The sequence below is a fragment of the Ips typographus genome, linkage group LG7, assembly GCF_016097725.1.
Source record: "Ips typographus isolate SLU linkage group LG7, UJ_Ityp_2.0, whole genome shotgun sequence".
NCBI lineage: Eukaryota > Metazoa > Arthropoda > Insecta > Coleoptera > Curculionidae > Ips > Ips typographus.
In genome coordinates this window covers 1,465,772-1,483,870 of record NC_138428.1, presented here as the reverse complement: position 1 = coordinate 1,483,870, position 18,099 = coordinate 1,465,772, and the positions used below count along the sequence as shown (strand labels likewise).

The 18,099-nt window shown below is 36.0% G+C and overlaps 2 protein-coding genes across 6 annotated transcripts in view; one reads left to right on the top strand and one right to left on the bottom strand.

Moving 5' to 3' along the window:
- hiw (MYC binding protein highwire) overlaps positions 1-18,099 on the bottom strand; it is a 96,911-nt gene that overhangs the window by 58,456 nt on the left and 20,356 nt on the right. The gene's annotated exons all lie outside the window — the stretch shown is intronic.
- LOC145731424 (uncharacterized) lies at positions 1,278-17,876 on the top strand. 4 transcript variants are annotated; one of them, XM_081983216.1, is made up of 3 exons: positions 1,278-1,386; positions 14,963-15,174; positions 16,447-17,876. In XM_081983216.1, the coding sequence occupies exons 2-3, from the start codon at positions 14,977-14,979 to the stop codon at positions 17,647-17,649; spliced, it is 1,401 nt and encodes a 466-aa protein (XP_081839342.1). In that variant the 5' UTR covers positions 1,278-1,386; positions 14,963-14,976; the 3' UTR covers positions 17,650-17,876. The 4 variants fall into 4 exon arrangements, with proteins under 4 accessions (XP_081839342.1, XP_081839344.1, XP_081839343.1 ...); XM_081983218.1 differs by lacking the exon at positions 1,278-1,386 and adding an exon at positions 3,395-3,411; XM_081983217.1 differs by lacking the exon at positions 1,278-1,386 and adding an exon at positions 9,494-9,666.

Genomic DNA, 18,099 nt, shown 5'->3' with positions numbered 1-18,099 from the left:
AGGTGGCCATTTTAACTAATTTTAGCATGGAGAACACAAATCTAGTGTCCGTTTTTTTGTAACTACCGCCATTTTGATAATTGACATTTTCGTCAAGTTACAAAAGTGATTTTGAGCGACAATTCAAGAACGATAACCAGAAAAATTCTGAAAATTTTAGGTTAGGCCACTGACTAACTCCCCTTAATTTGAAAATTGTCACTATCACAAAATATTTGAATTTACCGGATTTTTTTTTTTTACCGAACTTTTGGTCCATTTAGCCAGCTTTTCCGATTTCAGCTTCAGCCATTTCACAAAAAAAAGCAGAAAAACGACTGAGAAAAATTCAAATTATCTTTTCAACCCCACCGGAATTGCACTTTTTACGTAATGGCCGAAATGGCACAGAAAAACCAAATTAATTGCATTTTTTACTATTCCCCTCACTCCTCTCCACTAAACTATCATATTTATGGTGGATGAAGCTTAATTTGGACCGAAAAAGCTGAATTTAAACCAAAGTTTTAGTGGAAAAATGCTCTGTTTTGCTCTAGCGTCCCTTGTTTGGTTCAGCTGAACAAAAATTCTCATTTTTGGGTGTCTTATGCCACCAGGAAGCCTTTTACAGTCTTAGAATTGACACAATTACCGTCTAGAAGCCTTCCTAGAGATTCTGGGTTGTTAAATACAACCAGGAAGCCTTTTGCTGTCTTAGAATTGTGAGAATTGCTGTCTAGAAGCCTTCCTAAAAATTTTGAATGGTCAGATACAACCAGGAAGCATTTTACAGTCTTAGAATTGTCAGGAAGCCTTTTACTGTTTTGGAATTGTCGGAAATGCTGTCTGAAAGCGTTCCTAGAGATCAATGAGCTGTCGGATACAACCACGAAGCCTTTTACTGCCTTAGAATGGTCAGGAAGCCTTTTACTGTGTTAAAATTGTCTAGAAGCTTTCCTAGAGATTTTGAGTGGTCAGATACAACCAGAAAGTCTTTTACTGTCTTAGAAGGGCCAGGAAGCTTTTTATTGTCTTGGAATTGTCAGATTTGTTGTCTAGAAGCCTTCCTAGAGATTTTGAGTGGTCAGATACAACCAGGAAGCCTTTTACTGTTTTGGAATTGTCAGAATTTGTTCCTAAAGATTCTTGATTGTCAAATACAACCTGGCGAGCTAAATCAGAATTTTGTTGGGTCGCACTGTATATTTTGGCATCCATCGTGCTGACAATACAAATGGCGGACCGAGCTGATTCGACTAAAAATACTGAAAGCGCATCACAAAACACAATTTCGTAACAGTCGCAATTCTCGTGTCGTTTCGATCATTACTCTACTACAGATTTCGCGTTATTACGTCACGTGTCATTCCTTTACAGCTAAAAGCAGTTTTAGCAGCATCGATTAAAGTAAGCTTTATGTTTATAATACGGAATTCAACTTAATGAGTGTCATTCGGACCGTTAAAGCGGATCGTAAAGTTACTCTCTGGTCGGATTTATCACTTTAAAGAGTAGATTAGTCTAGGAATTTGCCTTAAAACAGTTGCTGTAAAATTTTACGATGCGCCATGTTCAATATACCTGGTAATAAGCGAAACTATAGTTAGTCACAAAGTAAATAGGTAACCAAGACTTTATAAAACTGGCCCTTAACTCCACACTGCTATCCTAGAATCAACGTTGCCAGGTCTACCGTTGAAACGGTATATCTACCGTTTTTGTGGTTCTTCCACCGTTCTCCTGTTTTTTTTTTAATTTATATAATCTTAGTTTTATTTTGCAGTGTTATTTCAAATTTGACACTGCTTTTCTCCCTGAGTGTACCAAATTTTATAGTGTTTATTCAGGTTATTGAATAGGAAATTTAATGAGGATTCCAAAAATGTGCTTAAAACAGTCATTTTCTAAATCCAAGTGGGTTTTACAGGCGATTTTGTCTCTGACTGTCCCTACAAACTGTGTTTTTGGGAGTTCAAACTTTGACACCAATTTTCTCCTTGAGTGTACCAAATTTTATAGTGTTTATTCAGGTTATTGAATAGGAAATTTAATGAGGATTCCAAAAATGTGCTTAAAATAGTAATTTTTTTGCTCCAAGTAGGTTTTACAGGCGATTTTGTCCATGACTGTCTCTACAAACTGTGTTTTTGGCAGTTCAAACTTTGACACCACTTTTCTCCCTGACTGTACCAAATTTTGTAGTGTTTTTGATGTCATTATATAGGAAATTTAATGAGGATTCTAAAAATGTGCTTAAAACTGTCATTTTCACACTACAGGTGGGTTTTACAGCCGATTTTGGTTCTGATTGTTCTTACAAACTGTGTTTCTGGCAGTTTAAACTTTGATACCACTTTTCTCCCTGACTGTACCAAAATTTGTAGTGTTTTTGATGTCATTATATAGGAAATTTAATGAGGATTCTAAAAATCTGCTTAAAACAGTCATTTTCTAAATACAAGTGGGTTTTACAGGCGATTTTGTCTCTGACTGTCCCTACAAACTGTGTTTTTGGCGATTCAAACTGACACCACTTTTCTCCCTGACTGTACCAAATTTTGAAGTGTTTTTTTAGGTTATTGTATAGGAAATTTAATGAGGATTCCAAAAATGTGCTTAAAATAGTAATTTTCTTGCTCCAAGTAGGTTTTACAGGCGATTTTGTCTCTGACTGTCAATACAAACTGTGTTTTTGGCAGTTCAAACTTTGACGCCACTTTTCTTCCTGACTGTACCAACACGTTTATGGTAAAATTTTCAAGTTTTGTATATTGAACAGTTTTCGAGATATTTACAAAAAAGTACAAAATTAAATATGCGATTTCAGCATAAGTGCTGTTTAGCGATTTCATGGTAAAGTGCACCAAAATAGTGTTAAAATTGTTGTTTGTTTGGAGCTTTACCCTGAAAATTGACTATGACTGAAAATAGTCCAGTAAGTCAAGTTTAATTGAATTTGACTGTTTTTCAATGTTCTGACCTTAAAAATTGTCTAGAAAAAAGTGCAATTGATCCAGAAAGTCAATTGTCATGAAATTTGACTGTTTTTAAAGGTTTTGACCTGGAAAATTGACTCGCACAACTGAAAACAATAAGTCAACTAAACTTTCATGGTATTTGACTATTTTTTAACGTTTTGACCTGTACAAATCATAGTGCAGACAAGTATACAAAAAAGTGTAACATCCTGTAGAATCCTTCAATTATATCACACTACAAAACCATCGAGCTATTAGAATACTTGTTATTATAATTATTAATATCTAAATGGGAGTGGTACTCAGTATAATTTTCTTTACACCATATAAATCAGAAAAAATGTTAATTTCACATTTAAAACCAAACTTGGGGGTCTTAATGCAACCGTTTATTATTAAACTTGTGTTAGTGTGGAACATGTGGTATGTAGAACGTACATCTTCACCTAATTAGGTAAGTGCATTACCGCTGTTTATTTGAATTGGCCCTTCTGTATACAGAGGGTATCCACAACTCTATTTAGACGTTAAATTTCTCTCTATTTTAATTTCAATACTTTGTGTTCTATTGAAGTCAAAAAGTACGTCTTTGCTTCACCCTGTATATACAGGGTTAGCCAACCAAACCGTTCATTATTAGGATCCAATATTAATAGAAATTTGAAATTTTGGAATAAAGAAATTTGATGCTTTGTTTCCTAAAAATATTTTTATTTTTCTGTCACTTCCGGTTTAACCGGAAGTTGATGTCAACTTGCTTGCTTTAATTGGAACACCCTGTATATTATTGTATTTTTGAATAGTCTTATAGATTTCAAATATTTTTCATGTATCCTGTATATACAGGATTTTATCTACAAATATTTTCGAGATATTGAGGTGTGAGAAATGATACTCTCATAACTCCTAACCAGAATGAGATGAGAGCAAAACAGCTTGTTCTTGGGGTTGGGACCCCCTGTATAAGGTTCAACAGAGCCAGGGCCGGACCAGTATTTTTCTTTTTTAAAAAACCAACTATACCTGATCAAAACAATAACAGGATGAGTTTATTATTGGCAATGTGATGTCACGTCGTCAAATATAAATAGAGGAACGTTGGACAGATGCGAGGACTTTTCCGTGCGATATAAATCGAACGAGGCATCTGGTTGTTTGAAATCTCGTAAACATCATAATTCAATACGAATGCGAGCAGAGATGTGCAGTAATTGAAATAAAATTAGTTGAAACATTGAAGCCAAATATATCACAGAAAATACAAATTTTTCATTTTTCTAAATTAAAATTTTTCTAGTCAAAATAGCAGAGAAGGACTTTTTTTGAATTTCGACCTTTTTTCGAGAGAAAGTTGATTTATTTTATGCGTAAATTAGTTTTATAAATTTGGGGCTATCTTTGGCCAAAAAAATCAGGTCCGTACCTGCCCTAGTTTTGACAGGAGAAATGTTCAAAATTTACTTTTTACCTTACAGAGTGACGTATGTCATTAAGTCACTTTTTGCCTTAGTACGTCCCTGTTTTCCAAGTGATTTAAATGAGTTTTTTTGTGGAAGTAGCCTAGGCTTGTGGCTACCTTTGAGCAAAAAAATCAGATCCGTACCTGCCCTAGTTTTGACAGGAGAAATGTTCAAAATTTACTTTTTACCTTACAGAGTGACGTATGTCATTAAGTCACTTTTTGTCTTAGTACGTCCCTGTTTTCCAAGTGATTTTAATGAGTTTTTTTGTGGAAGTAGCCTAGGCTTGTGGCTACCTTTGAGCAAAAAAATCAGATCCGTACCTGCCCTAGTTTTGACAGGAGAAATGTTCAAAATTTACTTTTTACCTTACAGAGTGACGTATGTCATTAAGTCACTTTTTGCCTTAGTACGTCCCTGTTTCCAAGTGATTTTAATGAGTTTTTTTGTGGAAGTAGCCTAGGCTTGTGGCTACCTTTGAGCAAAAAAATCAGATCCGTACCTGTCCTAGTTTTGACACGAGAAATGTTCAAAATTTACTTTTTACCTTACAGAGTGACGTATGTCATTAAGTCACTTTTTGCCTTAGTACGTCCCTGTTTCCAAGTGATTTTAATGAGTTTTTTTGTGGAAGTAGCCTAGGCTTGTGGCTATTTTTCACCAAAAAAATCAGGTCCGTACCTGCCCTAGTTTTGACAGGAGAAATTTTCAAAATTTGATTTTTACCTTACAGAGTGACGTATGTCATTAAGTCACTTTTTGCCTTAGTACGTCCCTGTTTTCCAAGTGATTTTAAGGATTTTTTTTTGTGGAAGTAGCCAATGCTTGGGGCTATCTTTGGCCAAAAAAATCAGGTCCGTACCTGCCCTAGTTTTGACAGGAGAAATGTTCAAAATTTACTTTTTACCTTACAGAGTGACGTATGTCATTAAGTCACTTTTTGCCTTAGTACGTCCCTGTTTTCCAAGTAATTTTAAGGATTTTTTTTTGTGGAAGTAGCCAATGCTTGTGGCTATTTTTCACCAAAAAAATCAGGTCCGTACCTGCCCTAGTTTTGACAGGAGAAATTTTCAAAATTTGATTTTTACCTTACAGAGTGACGTATGTCATTAAGTCACTTTTTGCCTTAGTACGTCCCTGTTTTCCAAGTGATTTTAATGAGTTTTTTGGTGGAAGTAGCCTAGGCTTGTGGCTACCTTTGAGCAAAAAAATTAGATCCGTACCTGCCCTAGTTTTGACAGGAGAAATGTTCAAAATTTACTTTTTACCTTACAGAGTGACGTATGTCATTAAGTCACTTTTTGCCTTAGTACGTCCCTGTTTTCCAAGTGATTTTAAGGATTTTTTTTTGTGGAAGTAGCCAATGCTTGTGGCTATTTTTCACCAAAAAAATCAGGTCCGTACCTGCCCTAGTTTTGACAGGAGAAATTTTCAAAATTTGATTTTTACCTTACAGAGTGACGTATGTCATTAAGTCACTTTTTGCCTTAGTACGTCCCTGTTTTCCAAGTGATTTTAAGGATTTTTTTTTGTGGAAGTAGCCAATGCTTGTGGCTATTTTTCACCAAAAAAATCAGGTTCGTACCTGCCCTAGTTTTGACAGGAGAAATTTTCAAAATTTGATTTTTACCTTACAGAGTGACGTATGTCATTAAGTCACTTTTTGCCTTAGTACGTCCCTGTTTTCCAAGTGATTTTAATGAGTTTTTTGGTGGAAGTAGCCTAGGCTTGTGGCTACCTTTGAGCAAAAAAATTAGATCCGTACCTGCCCTAGTTTTGACAGGAGAAATGTTCAAAATTTACTTTTTACCTTACAGAGTGACGTATGTCATTAAGTCACTTTTTGCCTTAGTACGTCCCTGTTTTCCAAGTGATTTTAAGGATTTTTTTTTGTGGAAGTAGCCAATGCTTGTGGCTATTTTTCACCAAAAAAATCAGGTCCGTACCTGCCCTAGTTTTGACAGGAGAAATTTTCAAAATTTGATTTTTACCTTACAGAGTGACGTATGTCATTAAGTCACTTTTTGCCTTAGTACGTCCCTGTTTTCCAAGTGATTTTAATGAGTTTTTTGGTGGAAGTAGCCTAGGCTTGTGGCTACCTTTGAGCAAAAAAATTAGATCCGTACCTGCCCTAGTTTTGACAGGAGAAATGTTCAAAATTTACTTTTTACCTTACAGAGTGACGTATGTCATTAAGTCACTTTTTGCCTTAGTACGTCCCTGTTTTCCAAGTGATTTTAAGGATTTTTTTTTGTGGAAGTAGCCAATGCTTGTGGCTATTTTTCACCAAAAAAATCAGGTCCGTACCTGCCCTAGTTTTGACAGGAGAAATTTTCAAAATTTGATTTTTACCTTACAGAGTGACGTATGTCATTAAGTCACTTTTCACTCACTTGTCACTTTTTTACTGTCAAATTTCGCTTCATCATGGAGGTTTAAACACAACTTCGTTCAGTTCCTCAAATAAATTAATTAATTAGCCACTATTTGTAATTTTATAGTTTCAGGCCACTGGTGAACGGGTTTTGACAGTTATCAGAGCTGTCACGTGACGTGAGAAAAATATAAACGCGTTTCTTAGCCTCAGCACTGTCAAATTTGGCTCCATGGAGCTGTAAACACAACTTTATTCAAAATCCTTTTATTTTAAAATAATTCAAAAATTGGAGACACCCTGTAGATACTCAAAAGTAAGTATTTGAAACACTCTCCTGCCACCAGGACGTTTAGTACTGTTATACAACCTGTAATCCCGTAAGATCAAAGCGACCGATTAAGTCAATCACAGATAAAAATCAGCGAATTAATCACATCTAATCAATTCCAGCAAAAAATAGATATTCAATATCTATTATGAACGCGCGTTTCAATTCACGCTATAATAGGTTTGACCTTAAAACTCACTCTGTTTAGTGTATACGAATCTACATAATAAACCGTCGTAAATTATTCATTGCAGCTCAGATACTCTTTAGTAGAATTAAATGCACTGGAAAATGTCAAAGTTAAAAGCGCAATAATATTGAAAATAGGAAAAAAAACCGACACACTATTAATAATAAAGTACCAAGGCGCCATATGCAAATCGGACCGACGTGCAGACGCCATTTGAGCCACCCTGTATGCTGTAAATATTACTAACTGTGACAATTATTTCTATGTCACAATAGAAAAGTCAATTGCACCGGTAGGTGTGTAAGCAGTGTTGCCAAATCCTTAAATCATATTCCCCAAAAGAGAGTTCTAAAAAAGTTGCCAAATTTCACTAAAAAACAGAATTTTGTCCTCAAAAGTTTAAAACATCTTTGGAATAAGTCACAACCGACCAAACTCAGCTCATAAACCTAAAAAATGTACTTAAAATAATTTAGCAATTTTTTACTTTTATAGCTTCATAAAGTGGTATTTGACAGTTTGCAGCATTTTGACAGCTTCACATTGAATTGTCAAAAAATTGAATGTGACATTTAATTGTTTGTACTTAATAAGAAAGTTTTGTAATTTTATAGCTCCATGGAGAGGATTTTTGATTGAGTTTTCAAGTTTATGACAAACAGAAATTTGATTAAAATAACAGTCAGAACTGTCAAAATTGTATTTCAAAGACCTATAAACCTGCAGTAAATGCACTGATTGTCTAAAAGCAATGTTTGACAGTTTGATAGCTTCATGGAGTTAAATTTGGCAGTTACTGCCATTGTGACAGATCGAAATATATCCACAATAGACAGTTACACGTCACAACTGCCAAAAAATCATTCATGAAACTCAGAAACTGTCAAAATTGTATTTCAAAGACCTATAAACAAGCACTAAATGCACTGATTGCCTATAAGAAATGTTTGACAGTTTGATAGCTTCATGGAGTTGTATTTGGCGGTTACCACCATTGTGACATGCCTATAATTACCTGACAGCTGTCAAAACTCATTAAAAAATGCCGCGAAGCTGTAAAATGTCAAATAGACGCAGTTTGAGACGTTAAATTTGACAGTTATGACACTGCACAGCGCGGTTTATAGTCAGGTGACACTTGTGATAACTATGAAAACTCTGAATGAATCTATCAAATGCAAAACAGTCGTACCTTTTGACAGAGAAATTTGACAGTTGTGACGTTAAGTGACGTAAGTATCAAAGGGTTCTTTGACGTCAGAACGGACAAATTTGGCTCCATGGAGCGGTAAACACAATTTACAGTGCAATTCCTCAAAGAAACACATCTTATAGCATTTTAGACTTTCATGTCATTGGTGAGAATGATAGGTGAATTTTGACAGTTGTGACAGCTGTCACGTGACGCAAGCAGTTTCTTAACGTCCCAACTGTCAAATTTGGTTCAACGATGCTGTAAACACAACTTACATTGTAATTCCTTAAATTAGCAACTATTTCTAATTTTATAGTTTCATGTGACTGGTGAACGGGTTTTGACAGTGATGACAGCTGTCACGTGACGTAAAAAAATTATAAATGTGCTACTTAACGTCAGAACTGTCAAATTTGGCTCCATTGAGCTGTAAACACCACTTACAGTGCAATTCCTTAAAAAATCACATCTGCTTAGCATTTTATATTTTCATGTCACTGGTGAGTGAATTTTGACAGTTATGACGGCTGTCACGTGACGCAAGTAAAGTATTAAATTGTTACTCATCAAATCACTGTCAAATTTGGCTTCATGGAACACACATTTTTTTTGTTTCTAGAAAAGAAAGAGAAGAAATTCTGGTTTTACATTTTGAGATCCCTGGTGAACGGGTTTCGACAGTTATGACAGCTGTCACGTGACGCAAACAATGTATTCCTGAACGTCAAAACTGTCAAATTTTACTATAATTGTCTAGTTACTGTCTCAATTCTTAAGTACCTAAAAAAAAAACACAATTTGCGCAACTTTTCAAAAATCAGACGTGCGGTAATGACATTGCCGCCACGTTGCCACATCTTAAGGCATTTTAATTATTACTCCCGTGCGATAGGCCAGAGAGTAAATAAAGCACGCAGACCACCGAAACAGCAAAGCTATACAGAAACCCATTCTTATTATGGGTTTTGACGGTAACGTTATCGATATTGCCGCTATACCGCACGTTTGCAGTTTATCGCACGCCATCATCGCGTTCGAAACGCCTCGCAAAGTGCGGGAAAAAGTGCGCTTTGAACGAGTGAAAAGTGTTTTTTTTACGCATTTTTGTTGTACCGGTTGTCCATATTAGGAGGATTAACACGCACCGACATATCGATAGGTAAAAATTGGCTTTTGATTGACTTGTAACCTGAAATCGGCTTCGTTACCGGTTGTTTTTGTACAAACTGAAATTATTACACATTTTCTAATTTTACGGTAATTATTTTTATTGTCGGACCTTGACATTTCTAAACCTTGGTCGAATGATGTACGATTCAATTGTTTCCTTACCTGGTTAGCAGATTTTAACTTGCGGTGTAGGATTAAGGAGTTGATTAGGAACATTTTTGGTCTCTTGCACATTTTCTGTAACTTTCACCGGTTTGGAGTTATTTCGGAAAAACTGACTTGGTGCAACAAATTTCCAAATCAGTTGAAGTTGTGGTTTGAAATTTGAACACCCTGTAACTCGGTCATTTTTGGGAGTTCAGGGAGGTTGAACCACTCAAATTAATCGTCTTGCGCTCCTCTTTCCAGTGGTGTAGAGGAAAAATTTCTAGATTAAAAACTGTTTACAGGGTGACCAAAAACATACAAGCACCATACTTTTCATGCACACCCTGTGTATTGGAAGCAAAAACTTTTCTGCAAACTTACGGTGTTGGGTTAAGGAATTGATTAGGAACATTTTTGGTTTCTTGCACATTTTCTGTAACTTTCACCGGTTTGGAGTTATTTCGGAAAAACTGACTTGGTGCAACAAATTTCCAAATCAGTTGAAGTTGTGGTTTGAAATTTGAACACCCTGTAACTCGGTCATTTTTGGGAGTTCAGGGAGGTTAAACCACTCAAATTAATCGTCTTGCGCTCCTCTTTCCAGTGGTGTTGAGGAAAAATTTCTAGATTAAAAACTGTGTACAGGGTGACCAAAAACATACAAGCACCATACTTTTCATGCACACCCTGTGTATTGGAAGCAAAAACTTTTCTGCAAACTTACGGTGCTGAGTAAAGGAGTTGATTAGGAAAATTTTTGTTCTCTTGCATTTTTTTTGTAACTTTCACCATTTTCGAGTTATTTAAGAAGAACTGATTTCGTGCAACAAATTTTCAAATCAGTGGTTCAAAATTTGAACACCTTGTAACTCACAATATGCAATAAACTTTTTGGAGTTCAGGGTGGTTCAATTACTTAAAAAAACCGTTTTGAACTCCTCTTTCCTATGGTGCTAAGCAAAAAATTCTGGATTAAAAATTGTGTACAGGGTGACCAAAAACATTCAGTCACCATACTACTATATCAGTTTTTCCTAAATAACTCGAAAACGGTGAAAGTTACAAAAAAATTGCAGGAGACCAAAAGTGTTCCTAATCAACTCCTTAACTCAGCACCGTAAGTTTTCAAGATCGTTTTTGCTTCCAGTCTACAGGGTGTGCTAGAAAAATATAGTGGTTTAGTATTTTTGTCACCCTGTACGCAATTATTAATTTAGAAATTTTTGCTCAACACCACTGGAAAGAGGAGCTCAAAACGATTTTTCTAAGTGGTTGAACCACCCTGAACTCCAAAAAATAACCGAGCTACAGGGTGTTCAAATTTCACGTTTCTACTTAGAAAAAAAATAAGGAATTATTTCAAAGACGAAAAAACTTACAGCTTAAAATTTAGGTCAAATCAGAATATTGTAACACATTTATAAGTGATCCTAGTGACCTCTAGGTGTTACTATACTCGGTAACATTGTAGGTATATAAATTGTTTGCTCTCGAAGCCCCGAAGGCCCTTTTTCATCACCGTTGGTTATCTATAACCCCCCAGTAATTCTAAAAACTTTCCCACTCAATAAATCTCGCTTCTCCCTGTATAATTATATGTTTGGATTGTGTTAACAAGCAATGCAAGATTTTTGATAATTTACTATTTTTCTGATCATACCACACTAGTAGTGTAGTAATGTTTATTGAATCTCGACCAATAACAAGCATAACCATAATTTTTGAATATTTAGTATCTTATGCAACTTTTCCTAGCTGATGTGGATTATAACAAAATTGACACTTTTGTCTTGTTTGTTTTACTTTTGGGACACATTATACAACTTGAAACTACCAAAATAGAATTTTGTAATAGTGCAACGACCTAAAATCGATATCAGCAGGGAATTATCGGCCCCGGAGGGGGGTAAAAATTGGACACGCAAATAGCAGCGCAATTATTATTGTCCGGACAAACTGGGAAGTGGAAACGAAACCGGGTCTCGGATAATAATTAAAAACGTGCTGCCCAACATGCCAATTTGCCACGGTACTGCTAAAATCCCATAACAATACTCAACCAGCTGAAAGTAGTACTTTGAGTTTCCGAGGAAGTCGTACTATTTACAGCTTCCTAAAGTTCGTACATTTTTTTAAAGAATTGTCTGTCTGCAGATGGAGAGAAATTAACAATATACAAGGTGGCTCAACATAGAAAATATGACAGTTGAAAAAAGTGTCTTCTCTGTTCAAAAATCACATTTGCAAAACTACACACACGTTTGACAACATCGCAGTAGAATTTTCTGTCCTTGTCTCGCGTATGTAAATATCAATGTTTCTCTGTCAGTTACACGGTTTTCCTAGGGTAAGTTCCAGTTTTACCACCCTTGTATATTTGTTCATACTGAATATCAAAATTTTCGACACTAGTTCATTGATTGTCTGAACTTTTCGCACCTTATCAGCTGACTAACGATAACACTTATCTAGAGATTAACTGTGTACCGATTGTATTTTCACCTTGTAAACATTACAGACAGTTTAAATGTGAACAAATCCTGTTTTAGGTGATTCATATTCACTCACAAAAGTGAGTAAAGACCAGTTGTGTGACAGTGAATAATTAAAAAAATACATTAAGAGTGAAGTGTGTTAATACCTCCTACGATATTCCTAAACAAGTTCCCACATAAATTTGCTAAAGTAAATAATAAGTAAGTACCTAAATGTAGTGATGCGTCATTTTCATTAAAAAACTATAAATTGCACCACTGAAATGTCAACATTGATTTTTCAATGTTCAAAGGTCTAATTGACATTTAAAAGTGATTCATCCATTTTAAGGCTCTCGTTGGTTTTTAAGAAGTCAATTTTGATTTCATCTCTGCAACAAAAATTATCTGATTCTAAACGTTAATTTTCGTTTGGCATCAATTTCAATGATAAGGAAAATAAAATCTGGAAAAAACTCATTAAAAATCTAATATCTCAAAAACTGGTAGAAAATTTCAGCAGTATCTAGAAGCCTCTAGCAACATTTGGAAGGATTTCAGCAGTATTTAGTAGTCTCAAGCAATTTTAAAATATTTTTGGAAAATTTAAGACACATGTAGAAACCTCTGGCAACTTTTGGGGGGATTTCTGCAGTATTTAGTGGCTTCTAGCATTTGGAGAATATTTTTGGAAAATTTAGGACACTCGTAGACGCATCTGGTAACTTTTGGAAGGATTTTAGTAGTATTTAGAGACTTTTGGCACTTCCAAAAGGATTCTAGAGATCTCCAGCCACTTCTGGAAGGATTTCAGCAGCATTTAGTAGCCTCAAGCAATTTTAAAATATTTTTGGAAAATTTAAAACACATGTAGAAGCCTCTGGCAACTTTTGGGGGGATTTCTGCAGTATTTAGTGGCTTCTAGCATTTGGAGAATATTTTTGGAAAATTTAGGACACTCGTAGACGCATCTGGTAACTTTTGGAAGGATTTTAGTAGTATTTAGAGACTTTTGGCACTTCCAAAAGGATTCTAGAGATCTCCAGCCACTTCTGGAAGGATTTCAGCAGCATTTAGTAGCCTCAAGCAATTTTAAAATATTTTTGGAAAATTTAAAACACATGTAGAAGCCTCTGGCAACTTTTGGGGGGATTTCTGCAGTATTTAGTGGCTTCTAGCATTTGGAGAATATTTTTGGAAAATTTAGGACACTCGTAGACGCATCTGGTAACTTTTGGAAGGATTTTAGTAGTATTTAGAGACTTTTGGCACTTCCAAAAGGATTCTAGAGATCTCCAGCCACTTCTGGAAGGATTTCAGCAGCATTTAGTAGCCTCAAGCAATTTTAAAATATTTTTGGAAAATTTAAGACACATGTAGAAACCTCTGGCAACTTTTGGGGGGATTTCTGCAGTATTTACTGGCTTCTAGCATTTGGAGAATATTTTTGGAAAATTTAGGACACTCGTAGACGCATCTGGTAACTTTTGGAAGGATTTTAGTAGTATTTAGAGACTTTTGGCACTTCCAAAAGGATTCTAGAGATCTCTAGCCACTTCTGGAAGGATTTCAGCAGAATTTAGTAGCCTCAAGCACTTTTAAAATATTTTTGGAAAATTTAAGACACTTGTGGAGGTCTCTGGTAATATTTTGAAGGATTTTAGCAGTATTTAGAGGTCCATAGCACTTCCAAAATAACTCAAGATGTCTCTAGCAACTTTTGGAAGTATTTTAGTGTTATTTAAAGACTTTTGGCACTTCCAAAAGGATTCTAGAAACCTCTAGCCACTTCTGGAAGGATTTCAGTAGTATTTAGAGGCCTCTGGCATTTCCAAAAAATTCTAGAGACCTCTAGAAATTTTTAAGAGACTTTCAATAGTCGTTGGAGGTTTCTGGCAATTTCAAAATGATTCTAAAAGCCTCTAACAATAAAAAAAAAAAATCCTGGAACGTTTAATATACTTACTGATTTCTCTGGCAATTTTTGGAACATACATAGCAGTATTTATCTGTCAATTTTACTAAGTATCAATACAATTTTGACTATGATTAAAATAATCAAACTTTGATACTTTTCCGTCAATATTTACCTGTAATTCTACCGTGTTCAATGCTATTTTAGTCGATTTTACGACCACCAATGTGTCATTGGTTAATAAAGTCCAAATGTTACAACCTTCACACGTTTTTCGTATACAAACTGGTAATCAACCATTTCAGGTTTAATAGTGTTTATCGGAATGCATGAAAAGAGAGAAATTTCTCAGAATATTCCTCTCAAAGATGTAATTAAGATCAATTTTCTCTTGACACTTTAAGTCAAAATAACCTGGTTATTTGACAAATGTCCTTCACAAACTGTACAGAGTGATTTATAGAGAATTTCACGGTCTACAATTTAGTAAAAAAATCAGCTCGATTACTGTCACAATAAGCGAGTTACGAGCTGTCAAACTTCAGCTCGCACACGTTTGATAGTAATTTTACTCCTGACACTTTAAGTCAAAATAACTTGGTTATTTGACAACTGTCCTACTCGAACTGTACAGAGTGATTTGTAGAGAATTTCACGGTCTACACTTTAGTAAAAGTATCAGCTGGATTACTGTCAAACTAAAACGCAACTTAGTAGGACACCCTGTATCATGTTTTTTTTTATTCCAGAACATGCAGCCACAATGAACCGAAACACTCACAGAAAAACCTTTCGCAACCCTCCTCTTGGCTTACTTCTTCACTTGGTACTGCTCTATGGATTGTTTGTTGACGTCATTGGTAGCAGCGACGATATCACCAATATATGGTACTACGGGTGTCGATGGTTCGGTGGCAATGCGATGACGTTGCAGTGCAACTGTACACCGGAAGCTGAAGAGGTGAGAGAGACGTGCGAAAAATCAACTTTCCTCCATTCGTGACGGTGTTAAGGCGGTTTAATTAGTCTTTTTTAGTCGGTATCGATTAGGTTAATGAAGCGATTGGGCTTTATTTAACCGACGGTTAAATGAACCTGTTACGAAATTAACTCAGTCTATAGCGGCACTTGACTGTACCAAATTTTTAGTGGTTTTTTAGTCTATCGAGTAGGAAATTTAATGAGGATTCTAAAAATGTGCTTAAAACAGTCATTTTCTCACTTCAAGTGAGTTTTACAGGCACATTTCTCCCTGACTGTCAGTTCAACCTGTGTTTCCTTGGACATTCAATTTTGACACCGCTTTTCTCCCTGACTGTACCAAATTTTTTGAGTTTTTTCAGTCTATGGGATAGAAAATTTAATGAGGATTCCAAAAATGTGGTTAAAAAAGTCATTTTCCTACTCCAAGTGGGTTTTGCAGGCGATTTTGTCCCTGACTGTCCTTTTAAACTGTGTTTCTGACAGTTCAAATTTTGACCCCACTTTTCTCCCTGACTGTACCAAATTTTTAGAGTTTTTTCAGTCTATGGGATAGAAAATTTAATGAGGATTCCAAAAATGTGGTTAAAAAAGTCATTTTCCTACTCCAAGTGGGTTTTGAGGGCGATTTTGTCCCTGACTGTCCTTTTAAACTGTGTTTCTGGCACAACAAACTTTGACCCCATTTTTCTCCCTGACTGTACCAAATTTTTAGTGTTTTTTCAGTCTATCGGACAGGAAATTTAATGAGGATTCTAAAAATGTGCTTAAAACAGTCATTTTCTCACTTCAAGTGGGTTTTACAGGCAATTTTCTCCCTGAGTGTCAGTTCAAACTGTGTTTCTGGCACATCAAACTTTGACCCCAATTTTCTCCCTGACTGTACCAAATTTTTAGTGGTTTTTTAGTCTATCGAGTAGGAAATTTAATGAGGATTCTAAAAATGTGCTTAAAAAAGTAATTTTCCCACTCCAAGTGGGTTTTGCAGGCGATTTTGTCCCTGACTGTCCTTTTAAACTGTGTTTCTGACAGTTCAAATCTTGACACCGCTTTTCTCCCTGACTGTACCAAATTTTTAGTGCTTTTCAGTCTATGGGATAGGAAATTTAATGAGGATTCCAAAAATGCACCTAAAACAGTAATTTCCTCACTCAAAGTGGGTTTCACAGACAATTTTGTCCCTGATTGTCCTTTCAAACCGTGTTTTCAGTCAAAGTCAAGTAAAAAAGACCAAAATTAACAAAATTTTCAGATGTACATCCAAAGACACTCGATAGCAGCCTTTGACATCATCACCATCGAGATCAATCACTGTCCCCAAGTGCGTTTCGGCTCTTACTCAGTCTACGATCTAAGAAACCTACGCACCATCACCCTGAACAACATCGGAGCCCTAACTCTAGAACCGAACAGCTTGAACTGGCTAGGATATCGCGACAGCACCATCAACCAGGAGGAACGTTTCGATCTCAGCATTCCCAGCTTGAAAATCTCCATCAGAAACACCAGGATCACCAACGTGGCTTCCTACACTTTCGTCGGCAGAATCAACCAGATATTGTTCCAAAACGCGACGGTGGACACTGTTGAGGCATTTGCCTTCTCCAACATCCTCCAAATGGAGCATTTACAGTTTGTGGATGTGCGACTGAGGGATGTACGGACGCAGGCTTTTAAAAAGTTCGGAACCGAGTTTGTTACCTTCCAAAATGTCAGTGCAGACTATTTACCTAGCAGGACTTTGTCGAACGTCACGGTTTACAGAGTTTTTGCTATAAAAGGGTGCAACTTTCATACTTTGAGGCCTGGCACGTTTATCGTTAACGCTCCAGTCAATTTTGTGGTTCGAAACAATCGGGTGGAGCAGTTGGAAGGCGAAGCCTTCCTGGTTACCACAACTGGAGATGTTGTTTTTAGAGATAACGAGTTTAATAACGTGCAATACCGGGCTTTCTGGGGAATCACCTTAGACAACCAAATAGTAGATTCCAGAAGTATTACTTTTGATTCGAACACGTTCGGGCAACTGGAGTTACACTCCCTGGACGTGCAGCCACAGTTCAAAGTCAAAGTATCCGATTTAAGACTAAACCAAACGTGTAACTGCGAAAACATCGTAGACAATCTCAAACTAACGGAATTCTACGATGAAATCCACTGTCCAGGTCCTGACGGACTTTACGTTACAGTCAAAGACTTTAAAGCAACCTCGTGTTCAATCTTGACCGGTTATTACGAGATTTTGGTTGTGGTGTGCGTGTCAGTGATGGTGATCTGTCTGTTGGGTATCGGTTGTTACGTGTACTATATGATGGTGTACCGAAGAGCAAAATACGGGTGCGAAAAGGCTGGAAAAGCCCCACTCAGTTTAATTGTGCCCGATGGTCGGACGTATAAAGAAACTGAGTTACATGTGATTGTTGAGAAAGCTGATTTGCTTACCACTGATCTTTAAGTGGTTCGGTAAAGACTTGCCCTTTAAGATCGCTCAATTTAGTCAACTTTGACGTTATAATCAGTATTTTGTATGTTTGTATCGAGGTTTGTATAGTTTTCTGCTCAGCTGTGATTGTTTTAATGTTTCCTCTTATACTGTGCTTTTGTATTAGCCTAGTTTGTAAACGTGCAGTTCCAAAGACAAATATGTGTATTTAATAAATTCCTGATGGATTATTAATTATTGACACTAGTTTTATTGGACAATAAGTCCAATTTTGGCAGTTTGTTGGGAAAAACTTTCTGTTCATTGATAACGGTCTAAAGACTAATGAATTTGTGTGTTTTAAATCAATTATTCTAAAATACAATATAAGCTCATCAGGAATAATCAATGTCCTGAGTGACGCTATTAAACTCAATATCTCACAAAACCCTGAATATGGCTGTATTTTGGTTCTATGCTCTC

Bases quoted from the DNA above. Each gene is read 5' to 3' on its own strand.
- LOC145731424 (XM_081983216.1), top strand. From the start codon at position 14,977: ATGAACCGAAACACTCACAGAAAAACCTTTCGCAACCCTCCTCTTGGC. The intron at 15,175-16,446 runs GTGAGAGAGACG...CAAAATTTTCAG, and splicing joins GTACACCGGAAGCTGAAGAG to ATGTACATCCAAAGACACTC.